Raw genomic sequence first — 26,465 nt, 5'->3', positions numbered from 1 at the left:
AGTGCACAGTGTCTGTATTCTGCCACAACTGGTATTTAATTTTTTTTAGTGTACAAATGAATTAAGACAGTTGTATTCAAAAAGTTTCACAATTAATGCAAAACTCTCAAGATATGACTATAAAATAATTAACTTAAGGATCAACGAAAGCTTAACTAAGATCCAAGTGGTGTGTATCCATGGGTGTGCAATAGCAGCATGTTATAAATACAATTATTTATGTTGGCTGAAAAGCTGTCGTTTCAATGGATTCAACGGGAGGGCTCCCGTTGGCTGGATCTGCTTATAAATTGGATGAGGAGTCCGCTGCTGTTTCGGCCACATTGTCAGGGCTGCCGACGGCGACGCTGCAGCTGCTGGTGTTTCGATCGCTGCGAGAACGTATCAGGTGGTTGATGAGATCAAACAGTTGGTCATCGCTAGGGGTCCACTGCAGCAACAGCTGCTGGACTAAGGCGAGACGCTCAGTGTCGCTCTTGAGGATGTCCGGGATCTGGGCCAACAGGCTACTGCGGCAGTTGTTGTTGATCTTGGACTTGGCGCATATGTAGTCGAGCACCGATTGCAGATTGAGTCGATCGCAAACCACCGACGAGAGATTCTCGCGCACAGCGTGGTCCAAAAAGTCCTTGGAGTAATTCTCGGACAGCGTCTCCAGCACATTCGTCTTGAGTTTATCGTTGGTGCTCATCTGGCTGGACAGGAATTTGGCCACTATGCCGGCACTCTTCAGAGTGGAGCCAGTGTCCTCGTCAAAGTAGCGCTGCAAGACGGTCTCCAGGGAGCACCGGCTCACCAGCAGGTCCAGCGCCTTGTCTGTGTCCAAAATAGCGACATCCTGGCAGACGGCGGCCTCTCTCCCCTCCTTGAAGCTCTCTCCAGTGCTGGCTGCACCGGAATGGAAACTGGGAGTACAGTTGTGCGCCGTCGTCGTTGAATCGTTCCACTTGAGGGTGGTGAAAGCATCCTCCTCCACGACATCTGAGGATTTGTCCAGCGTTTTGTCCGCTGTGGCTGACCTGGCCGTTTGCTCGTGGGCAAACTTCTCAATCTCAATGATGCTGTCCAGACGACCACGGCGCTTCAGCGCGGATGTCTGGGCGATCTTGTCCATCAGCAGACAACGCTTGGGCTTGCTGCTGCGACTCTCATCCGCGTCCCGCAGATATTCCTTCGTAACGGACACAGGCGGATCGTGGAAGCTGACCCGCTTGCGCTTCAGGGCAGGCGACTCGTACGACATGGAGTCATCAATGCTCTCACAGCGCAGTTTCCGCTTCAGGATGCTCACCGACGGACTGGCCGAAGGCGAGGGTAGGCGCTTCGAGAACACCAGCAGATCCTTGGCCTGTATGGGGGTGGAGGTATGATCCGTTCCTGTCAGCTCGTTCAGCTCACTGGTGGGCGTGGACAACTGTTCCGCTCGGTCGAGTACACGGGCCGGAGTAACCTGAACACGGGACGACAGGGGGGCATAGGGGGAGATAGAGCCGCACCCGCCGTCCAGTTTCTTGTTGCGAATCATGTTGATCAGCTGAGCCCCTCGCCCTGTCAGATGCCCAGTTGGCTTCGGCCTTAATGTGGGGCTCGTGGAGTTATTGGTCTGTTTGCGATCCGGTGGAGAATTCTGAAAGCAGAGGGAGGAAGCATTAGCATAATCAGCAGAAGGTATGCGTCGTTTACTCACCAAATTGCACAAGCGTGCGCTGGATTTCCTTGGGGAGGTTTCCGAAGCTGGAGTTGCCTCCACACTGTTTCCGGGTAGGAATTGAGTGGAGGGTATCGGTTCCATTGGCATATCCGGTGGGGTAAGTTGGGTTTCGGGGCCATTGGCCGATTTTTCAGGCTCAGCTGAAGATGTAGCTGCTACCTCTGGGAAAAGATCTTCACTCTGCATGGGAGTGGCCTTGGCTATATTTATTTTGGCAACAGCTGAAAGCGAGACAAATAGTTACACACATGTCGATGGGCAAACCAGTTTCGGTTTACTGTCTTGCGCTTACCTGCTGAGCTCGTAGAGGGGGAAGACAGTGACAGTGGCAGTGGCTGTGGCTGCGCCTTCTTGGGCGACCGTGTCTGTCGCTCGGGCGTGGCAGGTGGCTGTGTTTGCGCTTCCCTCAGAGCTGCACGCTTGCGGGTCTGACGCATTGGCACCTCCTCAACGCGCTCCTCCATTGGATCCGCCAGAGTACGTGGCTTCCGGAATTTATTCTTCTCTGTGGTTGCAACGGGATTGGAATTGGAACTGGCCACCTTGCGGCTGGGAGTGACGACAATAGCGGCTGGCTCGTCGATGGGCAGACTTTCCGATATAACGATGACATTATCCTCATCATTATTCTTGCCTGCGATGGCCAGCTCTCCCTGCTTGCTCTTGGCAATCACAACCTTCTTGGGCGTCCACGGTTTGATCGAGTTAGAGTCCTGGGACTGGCTCATGTCATTGTAGAGGGCGGGAATGTCCGACTTCTCTGCAAAACGCTCCTTCTGGCGGTCCGTGAGTTTCTCCGGGTTCAGACTCCATACAGAGGGTATGATAACGAACAGGTCCTCGCCCTTGAATATGTCCTTTAGCTGGTTGGCCATCGTCTTCATTTGCAGCTTACGGAACTTCTCTTGAATTGACCGTTTCCACTCATCCAGAAAGCTGCCTTCGTACTTGTTCTTGTTCCAGCACTGAATGCCAGCCGAAAGAGTCGGCTTGAGGGCATCAAACACCACCATGAGTTCGTTCTGACGCAGATCCAGGATCACATTGCGCAGCGTATTGAGACAAGCCTCCAAGATCTGCTGCGTCGGATGCTCAAACACGGCCTGGAGCAAGCCAAATACGTCCTTGTACAGGGGCGGATCCTTGCAGAGGCCCAGCTTTAGCACTGCCGCCACATACGTGTCGAAGAACTCGTAGAAGAGCGGCTCGTCTTTGCTTTTTAGCAAATCGATCAAGGTTGTCTTCAGGTCCCCCACAAACTTCTTCCGGTCGGGGGCGTTCTGGCCGGCGTGAACGAGCTGTCGCCACTGATCGCAGAAGCTGCTGTCAAAAGCGTTGCTCACGCGCCGCCCGGCGAAGGCGGCACAGGTCTGGAGGGGCCACAGAAGCCAGGTATCCAGCAGGGCGGCATTGTGGGGCAGCCGATACTCGAGAGAATTATCCCGCAGGTAGTTGGTCATGGCCTGGGACACCTGCCGCCAGACGTGCAGCTTAACGGCGAAGTCCTCGTGATCCTCCTCTTCATTGGGCTGCATCAAGAGCTCTGCAAAAGAGCTTAGCAAACGAAATTCGTTTTGGTTGCTGGCATCGATGTTGTCTGTGGCGTAAATCGCCGATATGCATCGCTGCAGGATGGCCGGCGGCACCTCCTTCTTGGCCTTGAGGCACAGTTTCAGGTAGGCCTCCAGGACGTCCAGGAAATCGCTGCCGGCCACCCGCTCCATCTCCAGGCTCTCACTCGCTATGGTGTTAAAGACCGCTCGCACTATGCGACCACCTGACGCGTCAGGACTGAGCAGACTCGACTCGATTTCCCCGCAGCAAGCTATGTTAAAGGAGGCAATGCCCAGCCTGAACATTGCGCGACATAGGTTGCGCATCAGCAGTTGCAGCAACAGCTGCTCCGACTCCGTGGAGTCGTTCTGGGTCAGCAGCTTCATGCCTGCCACAGCGGCAGCCAGCAGGGGACGCCAGTGCTGCTGCAAGACCTCTGAACTCATCAATGGTGAGGGCTGGGTAAGTGGCTCCAGGCGAAGCTCACGCATCAGACGCTGCAGGGGTTCACTCGAGTCGACATTCCACAGCGACACGAGGCAGGGCAGGGCGAGCTCGCGGGACGACTGATAGTTGTGGGCCAACCCGGTGGCCAGTCCCCGCGGTCCGCCGCCGAAGATGAAGATTAGGAAATGCTCGACGGCATTGTCAAAGGTCTTTGGCAACTCTGAGTGAAGGCAGGTGATGAGGTACCACCAGACACGCAGCTTAATCCCGCTCACATGAGAGGAGCGCGACTGAGAGGTGCGCAGGGGTATCAAGAGCAGTCGAAGGCGCTTCGAAGATGCCAGCTCATCATAGGCGGCGAATATCTTGATCAGCACACGCCAGCAAAGGAAGGCCTCGGAGCGCACTCCGTGGTCTGGATTCCGGAAGCCCATCTCAACGATGGCCAGGAATTTGTTAATGTAGGTGCATCCCCGTAGCAGCTCCTCATCCATTATCTGCACCAAAAGGGTCCAGATCTTGTGCCAGTTTGGGTTCCTTGCATCTCGCATCTCCCCAATCAGCGGTGTGTATTTCTCGATAAAGTCGCTCCTTAATTTTTGCCAACATGTGGCCTCATGTATCACCGACACGTCCAGGGCAACCAGAGCCTCCGCCAGAGCAGCCACGGCGCAGTTCTGTATCTTTCGGTCAGCGTCGAACATCAGCGGGAGGATGTCGCCCAGCCAGAATTCTACGAGTTCATTATCTGTGAAGGAAGTGCCTATAAGGCCCGTGGTCTTGCAGCTGGTGGCCAGCAAGTCTATCATCTGAGGGCATCAACCGATGTTTGTTTAAATGATTGTTTTCATACGACAAACAAAGAACGTGATTCTACTTACGGTGCAATAATTCTGACGGCGACCAGCAGCCAACACTTCTTTGGTCGACAGCTGCACTGTGTGGTACGCTTCTCCCGCTTTCGCAACGTCATCGATGTCCATTGCTGCGTTTGCGTTAGCTTTAAGTTAGTTTATTAAATATATAAAGAAGCACTGCAAGGCAATACAAATCCACTCGCAATCTTTTTTCACGCAATTAAAAAAAATTATCAAAATCACGCAAAAATTGTAAGAAAAGCGCGCGAACTGCTGAACAGTGTGACCGTCCGTCAGAAATATACCAAAATATACCGTAAATATACTGACGAAAGCCAGTTCTATTTTACATTTTCCTCGATTTTGATATTCCATCGAATATTACGAGCTAGATGGATCTCTGAGACCTGCTTACTTAATTTTATCCGATTAATAAATCAATTTTCTACTTGACTGGTTTATTTCAAATACTTGACTTGTTTTCTTGCTACGGCGATTGCAGTTTTTGCTCCTCAACAACAATATAGCATCTCGTATGAACTTATCCCACTTCAGCCCCCTCTATTTAACACTTGAGGTAAATGGCGGAATATATTAACGATTGTAAATTCTTCTTGTAGATCCGTGATCTTTCCTCTGAACTTAAAAAAAACCTGAACCTGAACCGTGCTAAAATTATTAAATTTGTATTATTTTCGGTGGAAAATTGAAATTCCCCCTTGGCTTATAATAGGTTAATCGTTCTCCGTCGAGGTTTGGTAACCACTTTGTTTAATTTTGATCTTCCGTCGAATATTACTAGCTATATAGAACATTTAGCCATGCCATCATAATTTTATACGATTGATGAATCAATTTTCTATTTAACTGGTGTATTCTTAATGCTTGCTTGTATTGCATTTTGCGTAAAAAGAGGTTTTAGCGAAATAAGTCAATAGGTCAATCAAAACAAACGGAAAAGGAAATTCGTTCATATTGCTCAATTTTGATATTCCATTGAATAATGCTGACTAACTAAATCTCTCAGCAATGCCCACATAGTTTTATCCCGTTGATGAATACATTTTCTACAAGATTGGATAGTTTTTAATCCTTGCTTTTATTGTATTTATTGTAAAAAAAGGTTTAAACGAAAAAGTTAAACAAAAAAAGAGTCGCTATATTGCGTGTAAGCGGTAGTATAGCCTTTTGTATACCCTATTTTGTAATTTTATATGAAAGTATATACATATATTGATATGAAGATAAAACGTAACTAATAAAGGACTTTTCTCAAATTGACATTTTTTAGACATATTCATGTATATGATGAGTGTTTTGTATATATATCTCGATCCTGATACCTATTCATGGTCCCTACAAGAAGACAATAAGCTTTAAAATATCGTTGAAATAATGAAAATAATATTAAATAATATTGATTTATATTAAAATATATTGAAAATAAAGTGTTTTTGCCTGGAATGACAAACATATTCACAATTCTATAACATCCGTTTCCCCCAGGGTATGTGTGCATGGTTTTCAATCGGGTAAGAGAGGTCCTTACCCGATTCAAGTTCGGTTCGCGATACGATCGACTGGATACGAGTGGTGCGTGCCAAATAGAAATTTTTGAATGAGCGAAAAGGATGTAAATGCAATCTATTGGAATAAATGATACACGTAAGTACGATTTGTGAGCGAAAATTTAAAAAACCTGCGTATGGAAGTTTCTATACCCTTCTTTAAACCCCGAGCGCGCCCTCTGTCATATAAAACCGCGCCATAGAACAGCTTTTTGGTCCCTCATGCCACATCTTAGTATTGTACAGTCTTTGCTATCACTGAACTAGTAGGTTGTGGGAGCTAATGACGTACGTAAGTTAATATTGCTAAATAATTTAGTCTGCATCCATTTAAATAAAACAACTGACTTTTGTCCAAAACTCAATTCTCACTACCTCCAGTAATGCAGTACTTGACGGCGCCATCAATCGCCCAGTCTCTTAATGCCGTTTTGCCAGAAACTCGTTGTCACCTTCGATAGCTCAGTTGGTAGAGCGGTGGACTGTAGAAAGTTTCGTACCGAAGATATCCATAGGTCGCTGGTTCAAATCCGGCTCGAAGGATTTTGTAGTTTTTATTTTTTTTGTTTTTAGATATTTTTCACATACTTAATTGCCGCATAAACCGTGTATACTGAACTCGGCTACTTAGTCGGATACTATTATTAGCTAGAACAACTTTTTTTTAAATATCTTTATATTTTTCCTTTATTTCTGTAATTTGTTCATTATACTAGCATAAGTAAATTATAGACTAAATAGATGTACATTTATTAATTTGTAGTATGTAGTATTTGATGGATTTACAAATGTACATACGGCGGGGGGCGAGGGGAGAGCTTAGATGACTACAATTTACAAGTTTATTTTAAAGCAGGCAGTTTGCCAGTAATTACTATAGGTACTTAAGAGTTATTGCGAATTAAACTAAGGCTACGGTACACTATGATTGGTAAAAGTAATTCGGCGGCCACGCCCCGAGCTGAGTGAAGCGATCGTCATCGTCATCAGCACGATCTTTTCCAAATCCTCCACAGCTGTCGAGCGATCGCCCATCGCCATCGCTCATGGCTGCAAAACCAATCGACAGAAATTGAGATCAATTTAGCAATGACTGAACTATTTGACTAATTGATTGAATGCATGAAGATCGACGTGGTATGAGTGTTCGGAATTTGGTCGAAACTTGATTCGAAAGATTCAAATTGTTTGGCAGTTGATCGAGTTGGTGATGCTTGTGCTTGTGGTGGTTGTGGAGTAGGGACTGGAGTTCGAGTTCGAGTTTGAGTTTGAATTGGTGGTGTTTGTGGTGGCTGTGGCTGTGGAAGCGACGGTGGAGATGATGCTCGAGATGCTCCGCCGATTGCGTGCCCTGGCGGCTCTTTGCGACCGACTATGCGCTAAATGTTATTCTTTCTCGCTGCGTATCATGATCTTTTTCTGTACCAGCTTGCGTACCTGTTGCGTTGTGGGTTGTGACATGCCGCCCTGCTGCTGCTGCTGCTGTTGCTGCTGCAGACCGCTCACCGTGGGCAAGGTAGTGGTGGTCTGCGTTATTGTCATCACCTCAGCGGGCCCCGATGTGGGCCCAGCGATGCTAGTGTGTTGCTGATGCTGTTGCTGCTGCTGTTGTTGAATCTGTTGTTGATGTTGCTGTTGTTGTTGCTGGACAACAGCCAGCAGGTTCCCACCGGCAGTGGTTTGCAGCCGGACGGGACTGGCATTTTGCCGCTGATTGTGCTGCAGAGCAGCAATCAGGGTCTGCTGCGTGGTCTGGCCCCCAGCGGCCACTTTCAGGGCGTTGGCAATGCTTGGGCTACCCACGTGAGTGCGCAGGCTGCCGGCAGCAAGGGCCTGGGCAGAGGCGGCCGATACCACCTGCAAGAGCGGAGAGGATTGTTGATTGATTCCTCTAGAGGAATTCTTGGATAGGTAACCTACCTGGATCGTCTGCCGCTGATTGGCCTGCGAGGCCACCGACACGGGTATGACCCGTCCGACACTAGTCTTGCCCAGCACCAGATTCGTGGTGGCCAACGTCCCCTGCTGCCCACTGCGCATAACCTGTTGGAACTGCTGCACCGTCACCGAGCTGGGCAGCGTCTTGGTGTTTTGAATGTGCAACAGCTGGGCCTGGACACTACCTCCACCGGTTGTCACCTTCTGCTGCTGCTGTTGTTGGCCTGCCACCGTGGGCAGGGTTCCCCCACCGGTGACGGTCATACCGCCAGACTGCTGCTGCTGCGGCTGGGGACCGGACACAATGTTGGTGGCCGTTGGCTGTCCGCTGGCGCTTACCAGCTGTGTCATTCGGCTGATCTTGCGCGGCATCGTCAGCTGTTGCTGCATTTGCAGATGCCTCATGGGCATGGTCACCTTGATCTGGCTTCCGGACTTGAGCTGCGGCAAAGGGATGTTCACGCTTCCCGCCTGCACCGTGGGACCCGTGGCGGAGACTGTGACTCCACCCGCGCTCACACTGCTCCCGCTGGCTGCCGCCGCCGTGGAGGCCTTCACCAGGGATGCAATCTGCTGCTGGGTGACCTGCTGGGGCTGTACCTGTCCGGCCACTGGCAGCTGTCCCTGTTGCTGCTGTTGCTGAACGGCCGTGGTGGTGGTGAAGAGGGCGCCCGTCGCCTGCTGGGCCTTTTGGGTGGCCAGTATGTTGTGTCGCTTAACCAGAAGCATGTCTCCGGCTGCCGCTGATGTGGTGCTGCCATCCGCCGATATCACCTGACGCTGCAGACTTTGCTTGCTGGCCATTTGCTTGATGAACTGCGTCCGGGCCTGGCCGTGCATCTGGACACTGCTAACGACGTTGGCCGCCTGTACGACGCCAGCTCCCGGCATTCCGGAGACGGCCACCTTCTGGCTGGTCACATGGGTGGGCATGTTGCCGGCCTGGATGATAGTACCCGCTGTCTGCACCAGATTGGCAGTGGCCACTCCACCGCCTGCTGTCCCACCAACGGGAGCCGGCTGCGTCTGCAGCACCTTGAGGCTACGTTGGCGATACAGCTGGATGTGAGCGCCTCCCGGCTGCTGGGTTCCGGGAATGACCGTCGTCTTCCCTCCCTGCTGAAGGGCAGTCACTGGAATGCCCTTGGTGGTCACCAGCTGTGTTTGTGTGGCTGGGGACGTGGGCACTGCGGCCAGACGAAGTTGCGTCTGGAACTGGGCGGGACTGACGCCCTGGCCTAGGTTGGGCACGGACACAATCGACTGTCCGGCTGCATTTGTTCGCTGCTGCAGCGTGTTTCCCGTGGAAGCGGACACAATTCGCTGACCCCGCAGCATGGCGGTGTTAAGTGTGGTCACTGCCGTGGTCTGCTGTTGCTGCTGTTGACTGGCAGTGGTGGTCAGCACGGAACCCACGGTGGGCAGTGTGCTCACGGAGACGACCTGGGGCAGGGTCTGGGTCTGCACAATGCTTCCTAGCTGCGGGGAACTGTTCACGGGGAGCGTTGTCTGTGACGAGATGGACACGATCTGGGCCGCGCTGCCAGACTGTGTCTGAACAACGGCCGGCAGACTCTGTACGGGCGTTGTCAGCACCACGCTGACGCTGGATTGGCCCGGGTTGGCAGCGGCCGACTGGTGGGCCAGCTGCTGCAGCTGTCCTGCCGTCAGATTTGAAGAGGTTCCCACAATGGTCTTCACCAGCTGTTGCGTGGCGGACTGCTGGCCTTGTACCGGGTGAGTGCGCATTTGCTGCTGGGGCTGATGCAGGAGAATGGCCGTCTGCTGGCCGGGCGATACGTTGGCGCTGGTTAAGTGCTGGATTTGCAACTGCTGCAGCTGCCCGGCGGAGGGAACCGCCACCGTTGTGTTCGTGTTGATGGGCTGTTGCTGCTGCTGCACCAGTTCCACGGTCTGCTGTTGCTGCTGCTGTTGTATGGGAAGAGTTTGGGGAACGGGTGAAGCTGTGGCCAGCTGCTGCTGTACCTGCTGTTGGTGGGGCTGAGGCTGCTGTTGCATCTGCGGCGCCTGTTGCTGGGGCTGATGTTGTTGTTGTTGTTGTTGCTGCTGCTGTTGTTGCTGTGGCTGTTGCTGCTGTTGGGACTGCGGCGGCAACAACTGTTGACCACCACGTTGCTTCTCCCGGATCTTGCTGGCCTTCATGGCAGCAATATTCTGCGGGGGCACGGGTTGGTCATAGTTCTGTATACCAAACTCCTGCAGCACCTCCATGTGCTTGGGGTTCATCAGGCTGGGCGCACTGAACTGTCGCTTCGGCGGAGGGGCCTTCTTTAGGTAGGCCGTTTTGATGCTGTCGAATCTGGAGCGCATGACCTTGTAGAAGGAGGCGTTGTTGTCGCTGGCATAGAGCTGGGTGGTGCGCAGGTAGCGCAGTGGGCTCTTGAGGTACTCGGTGCGCAAGGTCGGTTTGAGTTTCTTCTGCTTCTTGGGACTCTCCACCACCTTGCCCTCCTCGCGCGGCTGAATGTGGGTCTCATAGCGGTAGCGGCACTGCCTGGCCGAGCGGTACGTCTTTGAGCAGAAATTGACCATCTCCGAGACGAGGTCCCAGTTGGGCGTCTGACCAGGCGCCAGCTGGACCAGACTGCAGGGCAAGCCTTGCAGATTGACCAGCACGTGCAGTATGGCGATGTCCTCGAAGATGCACCACTCGCTCATGGCCTCCGGCTCGGTCAACGGCTTAACGGGCAACTGTGGCTTCATGCCCAGTACGGGAGAGTTGGGCTTAAAGCTGCCGCGGAAGCGCTGGTTCTTTAGCTCGCGACGCAGCCGCGAGAGCTGGGGCGTCGGGCGATCGAAGAGCGACTTGGGAGGCGCGCAGTTGTCCTCCCGTCGCATTTTGTTGGTGCGCCGACTGCCATCGTAGCCGGCCTCGGAGCGCGAGCGTTTGTTCTCCTTGCGCACGTAGACGGGCGGCAGGTCCAGTTCCGCGATTGGCACTAGGTCGTACATAAACGACAGAGAGTGGTCTATGTAGATGTCGTTCTCACTGTCCTGCGGCGGCGTGGGCGGGCACCACATCTATATATTTCCGTAGGAGATTCAGATTCAGATTAGACAAGGCAATGCAATCTCCGATACTGGAGATCCGATCCACTTACCGGCATCTGTTCCATCGTGTTGCGTGATATCCAGACCTGGACACGGGGCCAATGGGAGAAGCAGAGCCAAAAGCAGACGAAGAGGCAAGAAAGTTAAAGAAAAGAATACACGTTCCACATTATTTTCAGGATATAGCAACTCTGTTTTGGTGTTGGCTTAGAAACTATTTTGATTTGAATTGAATTGAAAATTGCTAATTGATGGCGTTGTAGCTTTCATTCCGAACAGTTTCTAGCTTTCGTACGATAATTGGATTGGGATTCGATTTGATTTGATGTATGATTTTTTACGATGGCAAGAATATTGAAGAGGACTCCACGCGGAACTAACAGATCTCAGACACACGACAGATTTTCGGATATACGACACCAAAACAGAATTCTACATTTCTTTGGAGAAAATAATATTTAACAATCTTTGGATGGAGATTTACGCGCTTATTCTTTTCCCAACTTTTGTGCAATTGTCTCTTCTAAATGGAATATAGGGGCTACGCACGAAATGAGTCCGTAAATAAAAACCACAACGTCTTTTAGTTTTTCTTTTAGTTTTAGTTTAGTTTCAGTTTCGTTTGCTTCTGATTTTTTTTGTTTTTAGATAGATCTGTAGTTGATCTATCATTATTTATACAATGGAACACACGAATTGAGTTCTGGTTTATTTGTTAGTCAATCTATTCGCAAAGTCTTAAGATGGTTAAGGTTTCCGTTTTGCTTTGCTTTCGTTAAGTTAAGAGTATAAAATAAATTATAAAATGCAAAATATTTAAACTCTAGTTTACAGGTATACCTCGCGGCTTAAGAACTAAAACAGTTTTTTAGGGAGCGAAATGTTCGGTTGATGAAAAGTAATAAATCATTTATGATTTTAATGCTTGGATACTTGGAGTGGCCCTGATTACACGCTGCTAATTATATGCTATATGTATATATCTATGTACAATATGAGAGGTCTTACTATGCTAAACTACTACCTATCCATCCCTCTATAGTGTGTCTCCCCATCTTCCCATCTTCATCGCTATCCTATCGATCCAAGTGAATTTGTTATCCTAGATTTCTGCCATTCGGCTAATCACTAACTGACCTTAGCACACATGAATATATAGTATGTATGTTTGATAGAAGGAAACTTGTTACAGTCTATAAATACTCGCCCTGTAAACAGCTCGAGGACGACAAGCTCTCTCTCGCTCTCTCTCCGAGGACGATTCACCCACTAAAACGTGCACAACACACACACGCACCGCAGCTGGTTTGGCTGGCTAACTGGCTTTTAATACTACAAGTAATACTGACAAACATTCGTTGTTATCACCGATTCGTTGTCCCACTTGAGGAGGAGACTGCTCCTGTGGCTGCGTGTGCTCCAGAGCTTGCTGTGGCAGGAAGCGGCGTGGATCGTAACATCACTTTGGGCGTCTTGGTTATCCATGGATGCAGCGTCCCGGCCGTGCTTTTGTGCTGTGTTGACGACTTGTTAACGGCGATGTTACCATCCGTCTTGACCATTCTCTTAGTCACTACCCTGCGCCTGGGCTCGCTATGCACCTCTCTGGGCGTCGACTCGTTCTTCTTGATGCTTCTGTTCGAACCGCTGCGGTTCAGGGTGTTCGCCACGGGACTCATGTCCAGGGTCCACAGATTGATCTTCACAGAGCCGCGTGATCGAGTGCGGGGCGTGTGGCCAACAGTTTCGTTCTCATCGCTCTTATCCGACAGAATCTGATGATGCTGCTGCCTCTGAAGGGCTTGCTCTTTGCTCGACTCTGATTTGGCATGCGCCAAGGGATCATTGGGCTCATCTGTGTCCGTCTCCTCGCTCACATTATAGTACGTGGAGCTGGTCATTGTGGTGTCTTGCACTTGATCGTGGGCACTCCAACAGCCTTCCAAGCTGGCATTTGATTCGGCCTCTCCTTCTCCGGTAACTTCTCCGGCTGTGGCATAACTGCTCTCCGAGTCCTCGGAGAGGATGTCCACGTGCGTTTCCTGCTCTTCATCCTCATCAGCCCCGTTCCCTTTTTCACTTAGGGATTCTTCGGTTTGCGTTGTTGTTTCCTCCAAGGCGGATGCCCTATCGTCATCATCTTCTGCACTCAACTCCTCATCGTCATCATTGTCATCGTCTTCATCTGCCACACTCACTTCCTCCTCCTCATTTTCTGTATTATTGTCATTTTCGTCCTCGTCCTCATCCTCATCGCTTGGAATAGCCAAGGGTGCAGCTATCGTAGCTCGTCTTTTCAGCAGCCTTCGCCGAGAAGTGACCGAAACAGAGGTGCTATCTCCACACACTCGCTTTGGAGGCGTGGTGGTGGTGCTGCTGCTGCTGCTCTTTCCACTGCTGTTCATTTGAGTGGACTTGAGGACGGGCGTTTTCATCATCTTGCTCATGGCAATGTTGGCCGACAGCCGCTTGGGACGCTCGCCGGCGACCACAGGAGAGTCCTCCTCGGCAGCCGCAGCCGCAGCCGCTCCTGCAGCTAGGGCTGTGCGTGTTGTCTTTCTAGTGGGCGGTGTTTGGGCATTGGTCACATGGACCACACCCAACGAATGGAGTCGCGTGTTCCGTCTGACAGACGAGCCGCTCTTGCCCCCAGTCGTCGACCTCTTGCTGTTTCCTGTCCCTGTCCCTGACCCTGACCCCAACACTACTGGAGGAGCACTCACATTGAGGCTGACACGACGCCGACACGACGTCTGCGCCGGACTACTACTGACCGCAGGCGGCACTGATCTCTTCTGGTTACTGCTGCCACTGTGGCTGCTGTTCACACTCCTGCTCAGCTGGTGCTGCTGACCCTGCCTGTTGCGCTGAGACCTACTGGCTGGGGCTCGCTTTTTGGATGAATGGGAATCTTGTTTGGTATTGACATTAACCTGATTACTCGAATCCTTGCGACTGTAGGTGAGCAGTTCCTCAGCCTCGGCCTCCGGCTTGAGTAGCTCCTCCTCCTTCTGCATAACAGCCAGTCGATTGGCCTCCCATTCCCGCTTCTGAGCCTCCAGCTCGGCCTCTGCGGCGCGCAGCTGTTCCGCCGTCCAGGCAGCTCCAGTGGCCTCCACGAACCGCATGGCATAGCGTTCCACGGGCGACAGCTACAAGTGGGGGGAAGACAAATGCAATAATTATTAGAACACGCTTGACTCCACATCCTCACTGACACGATCTGTCCATCATAACATCTAAATTCGAGAGCTAGCCATGTTAGACGTTGAGTGATATAATCGAGCGTGGGTTAGTCGCTTCGACTATGTCTGAACGTATACTCCCCGAAGGGAAGTTTCTCTCGGCAGTGCTCGCTGAATCGAATGCGCATCGAGATACGGTATTCAATATAAATTGCAAGCCCTGCCATACCCGCAACCCATCCCCGATCAATCAATCAACAGTCGCGACTCACCTGCTTGACGATATTCTGCATCTCCAGATCGGCCTTGCTCATCTCACCCTGAGAGGAGCCGACGCCTGCCTCGGCGTTGGCATCATCCGCAATGGGAATATTCTCATCGAACTCGGCCAGATCTGCGGCCACTTCGGCCTTGGCCGTCTTGGTGGCTAGAACGTCCTGCTCATCCTCGGCGGCAGCAAGGGCGTGCTCAAATGCTCGCAGCGACTGCTTCTCCGTTTCCACACCGGAGGTCGCGGTAGCGGTCGTCGTCGTCGACGTGACAATTTTCTCCGTCTTCTCATCGGACTTGACGACTTCCTGGGGGGTGGTGGTGTTGGTCTCGTCCTGCTCGGTTTGATCCATTGTGAATAGATCCTTGATGGTGGAGCTCTTGAAGAAGGTTGTGGTGAAGTTGCCGCCCTCGATGGCCATGTCGCTAAGCATTCGCTTCTGATTGGCCTTCTTGAGGATGTTCACCTCGATGGTCTTCTCGGACACCAGGCGGTAGATGTGCACGTCACGCGTTTGCCCGATGCGGTGGCATCGATCCTGCGCCTGCGCATCCATGGTGGGATTCCAGTCAGAGTCGTAGAAGATGACAGTGTCGGCGCCCGTCAGATTAATGCCAACGCCGCCCGATCGCGTGGACAAAATGAAACAGAATATCCGTTTGTCCCCGTTAAAGCGCTCCATGAGGATCTGACGCTGCTCGACGCGCGTCGATCCATCGAGTCGCAGGTAGATGTGCCCGTGGTGGTTGAGGAAGGCCTCCAACACGTCCAGCATCTTGGTCATCTGCGTGAATATCAGCACGCGATGGCCGTCGACCTTCAGCTGCCTCAGCAAACGATCCAGGGTCTGCAGCTTGCCACAGTCATACTGAATGAGCCGCGGATCCGGAAACTGTGTGGTCATTGCCGAGATAATGGGATGCAGAAGGTCCAGCTTTGGCAGCAGGGTCTGTCCCACCCTGCTCTCGATCTGCTGCTCGTACTGCCAGTGCGTGGAGGACAGATTCTGGACGTAGCGGCGGATCAGCGGAGCACACACCGAAGGAACATAAATCACAAAGTTACTAAAGATTGGCGCCATTTCCGCACACCTCTGCTCGAAGGTCTTGAGCAGGTGATTGAGGGACCATCCATCGCGATGGGCCATCGCCGTGCAGCAGTTGGAGAAGCTCCGTGTCTGCCACGTGGAGCGTCGCAGGTTACGCGTCGACTGCATGCACCGCTGGATGGCCCCGCGGCAGTCTTGGCCGTAGATGGGAGTCGCATCGGTACGTCGACGATTGATCGTGGCCATGCGCTTGAGGGAGGCCAGGCGCTGCTCCTTGCGCATCTGAATGAGTTCCTGGACCTTGTAAGGATCCTCTGCTTCCTCCTCCTCCTGCTCCTCGATACCCGTGCTTCCATTGGCTATTCTCCGTTTCTGCGCCGTGCTCTTCACATGCGTCGCCAGATCCCTGACAATGGGCTCCTTGATTAGCTGCTGAGATGTTAATACTGTACCAGTGGTAGCTGTCCCCGAAATGCTGCTCGCATTGACACCCGCTGTGACAGACGACGGCGACGATGTCTTGCTGGTGAGAGTCAGGCGGGCACCGGCTCCCCCCGCATTTGTGGTTGGCGTGAGGTAGAAAAAGGGTTTTCCATCCTGCATCGTCTTGGTCACCTTGGCCGGCGTTGGGGCATTCATATGGGAGCGTGCAGTCATCAGCTTGGCGTTGGCCAAGACGGCGTTGGCCCCCGGAGAGGATGCCGATCCTCCTATAGTGGTTGTGGTCGTCGACGACGTCGTAATCACGCTGTTGATCACAACCGGCTTTAATGCCATATTAATGGGGTTAATGGAACCACCGATACGCTTCATGATCCTTCCACTGGGCAAGAGCGTGCGCATTGGCACAATCTTGGACCCCTCCAGCCGCATGGCCGGACTGGCGCCCACTCGCACCGCATTCAGTTTGAGCCGCTGCGCAAGCTCCGCACTTCGCACTCGTATGTGAAACCGATACTTGCCGTTGGGGCAGCGCGGTGGTGGCTGTGGGGCGCTGTCGATCTCCTCGATCAACTTGCGTGGCGGGGCGAGCAGGCGGCACTTGTGCGATACGTACGCGCTTAATGTTTCCTCCAGATGCAGCAGCAGGAGATTCACAGTTTCCAGATTGATTTGCTATTGGCGAGATAGAAATTTGTCAGTCGATTCAGATACATACATATATTGCTAGAGCTACAACTGGCCTGAGAGACAGGGGACGGGGAACTGGGCGATTGAATCAGACAAATGCCTCGCAAATGCGAACATCCTGGGACAAGTTTACGACTCGCTCCAAAACAGATTGAGCCCAACTTTCAGTGACAGTTTAACATCATTTTCAATCAGAGGGAGCAATAAGGGTAAATGTTGGGGGAGGGAGGAAACACCCTTCTGTGACCTGGGACTCACCGTGAACGGATCATACTCCATTATGTCGCAGACGAGACGCGGCGTGTGGAATGTAATGCCCTCCATTTGAAACGGCGATATTATCGGACGCACTTCAAACATATTCGGATGGTTGCACACCTTCCGCAGCTGCATCAGCACATTGATCACGCTCAGTAGATTGCCCGTCTGCAGGGTTTCCCTCGTTCTGCGAATTATAAATCGAATTAGCTTCCAGTTTTAAAGTGGAGTGGAGTGGAGTGCAGTGGAGTGCAGTGCAGTACTTACTTGGAGCGACTCATGAAATCCTCGTACAGGTAGCGCTGGCGATTCGACAGACGGCACATGACCACATGCTCGTACTTCTTTGGCATTTGCTTCTCCACCTCCTTCTTGAGGCGTCGCAGCAGGAACGGCCGAATCACCTGCAAGGACACACAACGACGAAAAAGTGTCAATTACAGCGATATTAAGCTTAAAACTAGGATTATAGTGCTTAGTGCTGCTATCATAGCGGTGAGGTCGTGTAAGGAGCGTTTTCAATGTGATTAGCTTGGTTATAGACCAACCACATGGATAAGACGCCCCGTTCCCACTTGATCTAGCAAACTAACAAATTGTCATCACATGAGGCAGTGTTTCAATGTGACACAGAGTGCATTTGCCTAAAATGGACTCCGAAGGGTACAACAATATCAATGGTGTTCACAACGTAAACGGACCAGAGTCATCAATGAATGGAACTCCGATCACTTTGCTGTTGCGAGAAGTTTTGTCTGGCACACATCAACGATTTTCAAGAGCATTTATTGGGCTGGCAAGAAAACGCTTTTAGGTGCTGCTATTCCCAATACCAATCATTGGGATCGGAGTTTTCTATTGGAATTACGACTATTACTAGGATGTACGATGCGTTTTCAATGTGATCAGCTTGGTTAAAGACCAACCACATGGATAAGACGCCCCGTTCCCACTTGATCTAGCAAACTAACAAATTGTCATCACATGAGGCAGTGTTTCAATGTGACACAGAGTGCATTTGCCTAAAATGGACTCCGAAGGGTACAACAATATCAATGGTGTTCACAACGTAAACGGACCAGAGTCATCAATGAATGGAACTCCGATCACTTTGCTGTTGCGAGAAGTTTTGTCTGGCACACATCAACGATTTTCAAGAGCATTTATTGGGCTAGCAGGAAAACGCTTTTAGGTGCTATAATACCTCACGGGACTATCTGTGACGATAAGTATTCTGAGAAACGCTTCTTACCTTGTGCAGACGCGCTATCAGAGTCTCGTTATACTCCATGTTTCCCTCGATCATGCCCGTCATCGGATTGGAGAACCACTCCTTAAACTCGCGGTGTGAGGAGAACACATAGGGCATGAGGAAATGCATCAGAGACCACAGCTCCATTAGGTCATTCTGCAGCGGGGTTCCCGTCAACAACAGGCGTCTATGGGAGAGAGAAATGAATGATTATTCGAGTGCAATCGTGGGAAGTGCGGGTGTGGGAGTGGCTGCCAGTGCGAGTTTAGGGTTGTCTCAGAACAGGGCCACAAGCATTCTAGGGCGGGATTAGCATGCTCTGGTTTAGTATGCGGCATTATAACGATATTAATTTTAGCACCCAAGCGTAGTCCCCGTGCTAGTTAGCAGTCGCATGGTTACTGATTTTTGGTGCTTTTTGGCAGGCAAACAGAACAAAACAGAACAACAGATTGTCATACGGGTAACTACAGTGGGGTAGGGGGTGAGTTGGGGTTACCTCTCGGTGGAAAAGTTGAGCAACAGCTGCCAACGCTGCGACTTGAAGTTCTTGATGTTTTGGGCCTCGTCTAGGATTAGATATTTCCACTTTTTGCGGCGAAAGCTTTGCTGATCCTGGACGACCAGCTTGTAGGAGGTAATGCAGACGTGGAAGGCATTGGGCTTGGTCCAGCCGACGCGCTTCAGCTTGCGCTCCTTCTGGGAGCCGTAGTAGGTGAGTATCTTGAAGCCGGGACACCACTTCTTGAACTCCATCTCCCAGTTGAGCATCACAGACGATGGCACCACAATCAGATGCGGTCCCCAGTTGCCTCTGGCGCAGGCGAGGTGCGCCAGCAGGGCAATCGTTTGAATAGTCTTCCCCAGGCCCATCTCATCGGCCAGGATGCCGTTCAGCTTGCGCTCGTTCATCGTGACCAGCCAGTCGAGTCCGATGTGCTGGTACTCGCGCAGCGTATGCTTCAGCAGGAAGGGCACCGGAGTTACCACATTGGTGGAGGACAGGGTGTTGCCTTTGGGCTGGAGACTCTCGGCCAGGGCGGCGGCATCATTGAGCATGTCGTCTTTGTTGGCGCCGGCAGTAGCAGCCCCAGCACCAGCACTGTCACTGCCGGCAGTCGCTGCTGCTCCGCCCGCATCGACAGTCGCATCTGTCAACAGACTCTTGAGGCCATCCTCCTGGTCGTCCTCCTCCACTTCCGTTTCGGTTTCATTCGTGGAGAGATCTTCGTCATCATCCTCTTCGCTGGCATCCACATCGCTGCCGTCAGTGGATTCCTCATCCACTGCCGTGGAATCGTCATCCGAGTCGAGTTCTGGGGCGCTACAAGGCTCCAGCTTGCGTCGCTTGGGACTGGGCGACCGATCACTGATTCTTCCAGACTTGTACTTCTTCAGCAGCTGCTCAACCGGCAGGTCGTTGTCGGCCTCCAGTTCATCGATCTCCCTTTTGTGATCGATCTCCTGCTCGGCCTCCTCCTGCTTGCTGATGGTGTTCTCATCGTCTTCGCTTGCCTCCTTCGCCTCGAACTCACTGTCGTCGTCGCCGTCGCTGTCTTCCTCGTCGTGCGTCTCGCTCTTCACCGCAGAGGTGGTATGCTCCTCCTCCTTTATGAGCTTATCACGATTGTCCAGATATCCGGGAGGCAAGTCTTTCAGGAAATCGTCGAAGTCCATTTCAGATTCCTTGGCCAGGGCCGTCACCTCTTCATTGACGTCCGCCGCCTCCTCCTCCGCCTTGGCAATGGTCTCCTCATCGTCCTCAGAGCCAGACTCTGGCCGAAACTCAACTGCAAATGAAAGGGGGAGAATCGAGAATAAGCAACCTATTGACGTCTCCCGGCAATCGGTAAAAGGAAACGTGAAAGCATCAGGCAAATGCCTCGCAAATGCGACCATCCCAGGGTAACATCGAAGTGTTCAAAAATAGACCACGACAACGTTTCAGTTTGTATTTTATCATCATATGCTGATTCTGCTGAAAGGATATCTTGTATTTGAAATTTTCTTACCATCAGACTCCCGCTTGGGCGAGGTGAGGCGGCTGGAATTGAGGCTGAGGCTGGGTGTGTCGGCCGCCATGCTCTTGTTCATGCCCTCCACCAACTGTTGAGAGAACTTCTCGGTCTGGCCGACAATGAAGTTGAGATGCTGATCGAGGGCCTGCTTGCGCTTTTCCTCGATCTTCGTCTGGTGCTTGTACTCCACCAACTTCTCCACATTCGACCAGAAGCACTTCACCTCGCGAGCAATGAAGGAGGCCACTCGCTTCAGGTGCAGCTCTTGGGCCTTCTCGGCCCGCTGGGCCGCATTGGCCTTCTCCTGGAAGTACTTTTGAACCATCTTGGCGCACTTCTTGGCCGCGTTCTTCTTCCACTTGCGCTCCTGGGCAAAATCAGCCGCCAGCCAGGCCATCTCATCGAGAAGATAGTCCCAATGCGCCTTCGGCCGGCTCGGCTCCTGCAGCTTGGGCAGGCGCCGTTCAGTCCATAATCCCTCTCGCTGTAGTTCGGATATACGCTGCATCACGTACACCTCCTGCTTGGCCTTAAACGAGAACTCCTGCGCCGCACTGGTCGGTGTGCCAGCGGCAGTCAGGGCTAGTCCTGGGCTGAGCAGGCTCCCGCTTGGAGTGCCAGGCGTGATGGCTCCACTGCCGCTACTCGTCGGACCATTGCCCGTGTACAGCGGCGTCGTAGAAGTGCCTCCCGCCGTTGCCGTTGCGATGGCTCCACTTCCACTGCCACTTCCGGCATTATTGTGGCTCTGGGTGCGCCGGAGCGTCGTCGAGCCAACTGCGGTGCTGCAGGGTACCAGTGGAGTGCCACCTTGGAATAGAAACCAAAATAAATGTGATTAATATGGCCATTCAGCTGCAACTCAAAGATCAATCAAGTCATTAAGGTCCACTTGTGGCGTGGCGAGGCATGCTGGAGGGTGGGTGCATCAATTAAAAAAGATCTGATCTACCAGGAAAGCAACAGGAATGAATGGAATAAACATGAGAATCTCTTGCGAATCGGTTGCTAAACAAACAGAACGCAACAATAGATGGCAACTGCATGCAAACTTATTCCTAATACTCGTATGGCGCCCGAATCCATGGATGAGCCACGAGCCACTGGCTGGGCCGTCAATGTGACATAGCGTGCGCTTGCTTCGACCTCCACACTGGTGGAGAAACCAGTAGATTACGGATCCTCCAGGTCACGTGCTACTGCATTGGGCATTGGGCTTCTTTCGTACCCATCTCTGAGATCATCTGTAGCCAGCTTATGGTGATCCTGCTGCCATTGATGGGGCAGAATCACTTGCAACTGAGCCTTGCTATGGCACACATCTACGATTTTCGAGAGCATTTATTGGGCTGGCAAGAAAACGCTTTTAGGTGCTGCTATTCCCAATACCAATCATTGGGATCGGAGTTTTCTATTGGAATTACGACTATTACTAGGATGTACGATGCGTTTTCAATGTGATCAGCTTGGTTAAAGACCAACCACATGGATAAGACGCCCCGTTCCCACTTGATCTAGCAAACTAACAAATTGTCATCACATGAGGCTGTGTTTCAATGTGACACAGAGTGCATTTGCCTAAATTGGACTCCGACTGGTACAATATCTCACGGGTTTCATGGTGTTCACAACGTAAACGGACCAGAGTCATCAATGAATGGAACTCCGATCACTTTGCTGTTGCGAGAAGTTTTGTCTGGCACACATCAACGATTTTCAAGAGCATTTATTGGGCTGGCAAGAAAACGCTTTTAGGTGCTATCTCCCCCAAGGATCATCTGTAGCCAGCTTATTATGATTCTGCTGCCATCGATGGGGCAGAATCACTTGCAACTGAGCCTTGCTATGGCACACATCTACGATTTTCAAGAGCATTTCAAAGAGACTATCAAGAAAACGCTTTTAGGTGCGGGTTAACTTGAGAGCTATAGAACTAGGCTAGAGCTAATGATGGGAATGATGGGTAATAGGCGATTTGTGAGAAGAAGTGGTGGCCCAACTGGTGGTGTGACAATCCCAATGGATAATGGATCATGTGGATCATGAATATCAACGCGCAATCAAATTTTCTAAGTATGCTTAAGTTTGCTAACTTGCTTACAAATCAACGAATCAATCAAAAATGTACATTCATCAGTTATTCAATTCAAACGTAAATCAAACTTTAAGCAGTTTTACCAATACCAATCCAAATCCAAATCCAATTAATAACTAACTAAGGACAAAAAGACACCAATTCTAGAAGGAACGAATTAAATAAATGAAACTTTAGGCACATCAATAAATGCACTACTTTTGCGCTTGGAAAATGATAAATAAAATGCTTCAATATTCAATAATTAACAGACAAAATGTTTAGTTTATATATAAGAATTTCAATCAAAACGATAATGTTTTTTCTTTGCTGAGAATATTTGTTCTTTTTTTTTTTTAGTTTTTTGATATTTTTGTAGTTTTGTTTTGTGTTTAGTTTGCGAACGATAAGCACCTGGCACCAAAGGTACAGAAGAATTTCCTACGGCAGCAGGAGGAGCTGGTATTTGACCGAAGACCATACCGTGACGACCTCCTAAAGGTCTACCGGGTATGTGACCTATATTATAACGATAACGATACAATTATGGTGAGTTGAGAGTGTGTGCGTTATAGGAATGTACATATGTGGGGAGGGTATTTGCATGGGATGTGATAGCGAGAACAGAAATACAAATCATACAAATGAAGAACAAACAAAAATGTAATAAACAAAATTTGGAAATCAGAAACATTCGTAAATACAAAGAAATGTTTTTCATCCCAGTGGACCAAAAGTGGATAAAATTGTATCTTTAAAGATATCGAATAAGGCCTGCAAATCAGCACAACATGATCAGGAATCACTGATAGATTGTGATGCACAAATTCATATTATGAATGAAAATCACTAAACATCGGCACTATCGTATGAAATCCATAAATGAGCGCTGAGCATGTTGTGCTGGTGAGCGATTTAGTTTACGATTTTCGGCGGAGCTGATTCCGTTAATTTAAAATGTTTGATTTTCGCGTAATTCTCGACTAAGAATTTCGGGTCCATTGGGATAGTATAGCGTGTTAATGTGTGTCGTGTGTATGTGTATAAACTAACAAAATTAGCAACTGAGTTTTGCTAGTTTTTTAATTTGATTTTGTGGTAAATATTAGTAGGACATAGTAGGATATAGTATTAGATGGCGGCCTCAATATAAATGAGTTTAAATATGTTTATTTTGGTTTCATGTGAGTGCAGGACGTGCGTTGGCAGTTGGCACGATTCGGTTACGGTTACGGTTACGGTTCGGTTACAGGAGTTCGAGTTGGTATGCAGTTGGCTAAAGTTTTTTGGCAATGATTTTAAAATTTCAATTTGGCATTAACATAGGAAAAATAATGAAAGGAATGGAAAGAAACGATAAAACATCTTGTAAAAACGCAGTAACAGAAAATACAGTATCTTTTGATCGAACAGTCGAACAAACACAACGAAAACACAAACAAAAATAATGGTAAAAATGAGAGGTTTGATCCACTTTTGGGGGATCCATTGAATACATCAAATTTACCTTGCTGCGTTAGCTGGACAACAGCGGCGGGTAGTTTTGTTGAAATGGCCACTGGTGTGGCGCCCACGGCTGGAATCTTGATCTCCGCCTCCGGTGGATGAACATTACCGCTTGCCTCGACTAGACTGCCGCTTGTGGTGGTAGATGTGCTTGCTGCTGGTGTGGTTGCAGCTGGGGCGGGACTGCTGCTGCTGCTGTTGCTCGTCGAGTGGCTTGCAGTTGCTGTTGCTGCTGCCCCTGCAGCTGCGGGAGTTACCGTAGTGCTGCTGCCAATCTTTTCTGGCAATTGAGATTGCGTATTCTGGGGAAAAACAGATAAAAAAATCTTTAGTATTCTGTAAAATAAAACCTACGCGGTCAACGGTAGTTGATAACAATATTCCATCAGACAAATGCCTCGCAACTGCGAACATCCTTTTAACAGCCAAAATCAATCAAAAATAGACCGATAACGGCGCTCAGTTGAATTTTAACATCACTTGGCTAACATATCTAGGCGTTTATAGTAATTTTTGCTAACCGCTTTCACTGTGCTATTGCTGATTCCGTCCACCTGTTGTCCAGTCGTCCCGGTGTTGCTTGTTCCGCTTATCACCGTCGTCGTCGTCGTCTCCAGTGTTGCTTGTTGCGGAGTTGGAGTTCTCTGGGCTTGGGCCGCACCGGATGCCGCTGACGTGCTAGGTTTATCCTCGTGTACCAGCTGATCTATACGATTTGCATTGCTGTAGCTGATGAATTGCGGGGTTGGTGTCTTTTTACGCCACGCAGGGTAGTCCATCATACTGCCGCCGTTTTGTAGGTAAAAGTATTCGGACACATTTTCAAGATGCCTGTGGAGGGGAATTTAAAGCGTGAGCACGAAAAGCCGCACTATGCATGGCGCGATAATCGATCATACCTTTCCTTAAGAGTACGCAAAATCTGCAATTTCTGCTGGAGAATGCGCTTCTTGAGCGCATTCGAGTCTTGCAGGGCTTCCGAAGATACCCCACCGACTTCGCTGCTGGAGGCCACAGAAGCCGGCAGCAGGGAGCCAACAATGTTGCTGCTGGCAGTCCCGACAATGCTGCTGCTCGCCTGGCTGGAGTTCGGACTGTTGTCCAAACGCTGACGCTTGGCCTGCGGCGGCGAGGCGGAGGCTTCTATGATGCTCGTGGTGGCGGAGTGGGCGGATGAGACGAGTGTGTTTGTGGTTGTAGGTGGTGCTGCTACTGGCGTGGCTGCCGTTGCCTCTGTCGTTTGCTGTTGTGGCGGCAAGGGCGACAGCGGCACAGGCAGCTGCGCACTGGGCAGCTGCTGCTGTTGGTGTTGTCTACTGATACTACGGACTCCTTTCGGTTGTGCTGAGTAGCGGGAAGCCGGTAGGGCTGCTGCTGTTGTTCTATTGCTGGTCACTGTTGTTGTTGTTGTAGCCGCCGTTGTTGTTGTGTTCAATTTTGGGAGTGCAACTGATTTTTCCGTAGAGTGTAAAGTTACGCGGTCTGACACAGCAGGAGGGGCCGGGCTTAGCCCTTCATGCCCCCCTCCTGCTGAATTACCTTCATTCATGTTTGAGACATCTGCAAGTACACCAAACGATATGGATCTTTCGCTATTATTTTGAATTATCATTGGTTTGGCGGGAAACATTCGCTTTGCCGCTTTCGGCTCATCCGGCAGAAGAGCACATGTTCTGCACCCACCTTTTGCCTGATATAACTTTTTTAAAATTTGCTTCTACGGTGTATATGAAATGCTAAGCGTAGTATCCAGTTTCAGTAAAGCTAAGCAATAAAATAAGAGTCATCCTGAAATGAGCTTATCACAAAACTTTTCCCCTCCTCGTTGCACGCAAACGCACCGAAAATGCAACTCTGCGCTTGGCATTTTCTTCGATTTTTCTTTCTCTACACACGCGTTTTCTAAGGCCAGATTACGTGACCACCATTTAAAAGTACATATATTCACAATTAACTGTAAGAATTATATTTGTTTAAATTTCAAGACATTTTAGCTCTCAAAACTATCAGCCATCTCTCTCAAACATGTGCGAAAACGCCGCAGTCAGAAAGAGACGACCATATATACGATATGGCGTCGGTTCTTTGTGTTGGTGTGCGCAGCAGCCACTTTTATATACTGGGCAGACATTTTTTCACAATTTTTCTTACGCCTACCTCAGATGGGGAGAAATTTTAATCACAAAATATCCACATCTCTGCGATACATCCGTGCAGAAAACTTGAGCGGACGCGTTGTAAAAACCGTGCCGCACTCAATTATGTATGAATTAAACCGTATTTTCTGCACTAAATACTAAAAATAACTTTTTGTCTGCGGAAAAAACGCGTGACGCGATTTTGACAGGAAGTGAGCAGATTAGTGATGACAAAAACATCGATGCATCGAGCATCGATGTTTTTCTGCCGATGTTTTCCGATGTTTTTGCTGCTACCGATGTTGAGTGATGTATCGATGTCTTGCAAAACATAATCATTTCTTTTATGTTAAATATTTTTCCGTTTAGTCCTATGATATGTAAAAGACTGCTATGAAAGCTCAAGTTTAATTTTTCCTTTGTGGAATATTCGTTTT

At 50.0% G+C, this 26,465-nt stretch overlaps 2 protein-coding genes and 12 non-coding genes across 15 annotated transcripts; 1 reads left to right on the top strand and 13 right to left on the bottom strand.

The window, feature by feature from the left end:
- Positions 1–15: 15 nt before the first annotated feature.
- LOC6593064 (telomere-associated protein RIF1) lies at positions 16–4,748 on the bottom strand. The gene is made up of 4 exons (XM_002018251.2): positions 4,594–4,748; positions 2,004–4,521; positions 1,688–1,932; positions 16–1,627 (listed from the first exon to the last, which is right to left on the bottom strand). The coding sequence occupies exons 1-4, from the start codon at positions 4,693–4,695 to the stop codon at positions 284–286; spliced, it is 4,209 nt and encodes a 1,402-aa protein (XP_002018287.1). The 5' UTR covers positions 4,696–4,748; the 3' UTR covers positions 16–283.
- A 1,840-nt stretch (positions 4,749–6,588) lies between these two features.
- On the top strand, positions 6,589–6,680 carry Trnay-gua. The gene is given in 2 exon segments: positions 6,589–6,625; positions 6,645–6,680. It is a non-coding gene; the product is annotated as a tRNA-Tyr (tRNA).
- A 285-nt stretch (positions 6,681–6,965) lies between these two features.
- Positions 6,966–26,162, bottom strand: LOC6593066 (helicase domino). 2 transcript variants are annotated; one of them, XM_002018252.2, is made up of 15 exons: positions 26,048–26,162; positions 24,790–25,450; positions 24,412–24,721; positions 23,892–24,192; positions 20,305–21,120; positions 18,792–20,082; positions 18,293–18,479; positions 17,308–17,444; positions 17,041–17,227; positions 14,605–16,767; positions 14,081–14,299; positions 11,198–11,233; positions 8,058–11,117; positions 7,575–7,994; positions 6,966–7,187 (listed from the first exon to the last, which is right to left on the bottom strand). In XM_002018252.2, the coding sequence occupies exons 2-15, from the start codon at positions 25,437–25,439 to the stop codon at positions 7,182–7,184; spliced, it is 9,783 nt and encodes a 3,260-aa protein (XP_002018288.2). In that variant the 5' UTR covers positions 25,440–25,450; positions 26,048–26,162; the 3' UTR covers positions 6,966–7,181. The 2 variants fall into 2 exon arrangements, with proteins under 2 accessions (XP_002018288.2, XP_026841029.1); XM_026985228.1 differs by having other exon boundaries at positions 6,966–7,994.
- LOC6593068 lies at positions 16,864–16,973 on the bottom strand. Its single transcript, XR_047975.2, has one exon. It is a non-coding gene; the product is annotated as a small nucleolar RNA Me28S-Am2589 (small nucleolar RNA).
- On the bottom strand, positions 17,541–17,685 carry LOC6593069. The gene has a single exon (XR_047976.2). It is a non-coding gene; the product is annotated as a small nucleolar RNA psi18S-841/snoR66 (small nucleolar RNA).
- Positions 17,719–17,859, bottom strand: LOC6593070. The gene has a single exon (XR_047977.2). It is a non-coding gene; the product is annotated as a small nucleolar RNA psi28S-3316 (small nucleolar RNA).
- LOC6593071 lies at positions 17,919–18,063 on the bottom strand. The gene has a single exon (XR_047978.2). It is a non-coding gene; the product is annotated as a small nucleolar RNA psi18S-841/snoR66 (small nucleolar RNA).
- On the bottom strand, positions 18,097–18,237 carry LOC6593072. Its single transcript, XR_047979.2, has one exon. It is a non-coding gene; the product is annotated as a small nucleolar RNA psi28S-3316 (small nucleolar RNA).
- Positions 20,156–20,264, bottom strand: LOC6593075. The gene has a single exon (XR_047981.2). It is a non-coding gene; the product is annotated as a small nucleolar RNA Me28S-Am2589 (small nucleolar RNA).
- Positions 21,553–21,685, bottom strand: LOC6592338. The gene has a single exon (XR_047982.2). It is a non-coding gene; the product is annotated as a small nucleolar RNA psi28S-3316 (small nucleolar RNA).
- LOC6592339 lies at positions 21,745–21,889 on the bottom strand. The gene has a single exon (XR_047983.2). It is a non-coding gene; the product is annotated as a small nucleolar RNA psi18S-841/snoR66 (small nucleolar RNA).
- On the bottom strand, positions 21,930–22,070 carry LOC6592340. Its single transcript, XR_047984.2, has one exon. It is a non-coding gene; the product is annotated as a small nucleolar RNA psi28S-3316 (small nucleolar RNA).
- On the bottom strand, positions 22,087–22,221 carry LOC6592341. Its single transcript, XR_047985.2, has one exon. It is a non-coding gene; the product is annotated as a small nucleolar RNA psi28S-3316 (small nucleolar RNA).
- Positions 24,269–24,376, bottom strand: LOC6592342. The gene has a single exon (XR_047986.2). It is a non-coding gene; the product is annotated as a small nucleolar RNA Me28S-Am2589 (small nucleolar RNA).
- Positions 26,163–26,465: the final 303 nt, after the last annotated feature.

Source organism: Drosophila persimilis, unplaced genomic scaffold, assembly GCF_003286085.1.
Source record: "Drosophila persimilis strain 14011-0111.01,24,50 unplaced genomic scaffold, DperRS2 tig00000002-arrow-pilon, whole genome shotgun sequence".
Classification (NCBI taxonomy): Eukaryota; Metazoa; Arthropoda; class Insecta; order Diptera; family Drosophilidae; genus Drosophila; species Drosophila persimilis.
The sequence above is the reverse complement of the archived record's forward strand: the minus strand, read 5'-3'. Positions and strand labels throughout refer to the sequence as shown.

Coding starts and splice junctions, on each gene's coding strand:
- LOC6593066 (XM_026985228.1), bottom strand. CDS start 25,439: ATGAATGAAGGTAATTCAGCAGGAGGGGGGCATGAAGGGCTAAGCCCG. Junction 17,228..17,307: donor GATTTCATGAGTCGCTCCAA/GTAAGTACTGCA, acceptor TATAATTCGCAG/AACGAGGGAAACCCTGCAGA. Junction 7,995..8,057: donor ATCAGCGGCAGACGATCCAG/GTAGGTTACCTA, acceptor CCGCTCTTGCAG/GTGGTATCGGCCGCCTCTGC.
- LOC6593064 (XM_002018251.2), bottom strand. CDS start 4,695: ATGGACATCGATGACGTTGCGAAAGCGGGAGAAGCGTACCACACAGTG. Junction 1,933..2,003: donor CCCCTCTACGAGCTCAGCAG/GTAAGCGCAAGA, acceptor TCTCGCTTTCAG/CTGTTGCCAAAATAAATATA. Junction 1,628..1,687: donor GCGCACGCTTGTGCAATTTG/GTGAGTAAACGA, acceptor CTCTGCTTTCAG/AATTCTCCACCGGATCGCAA.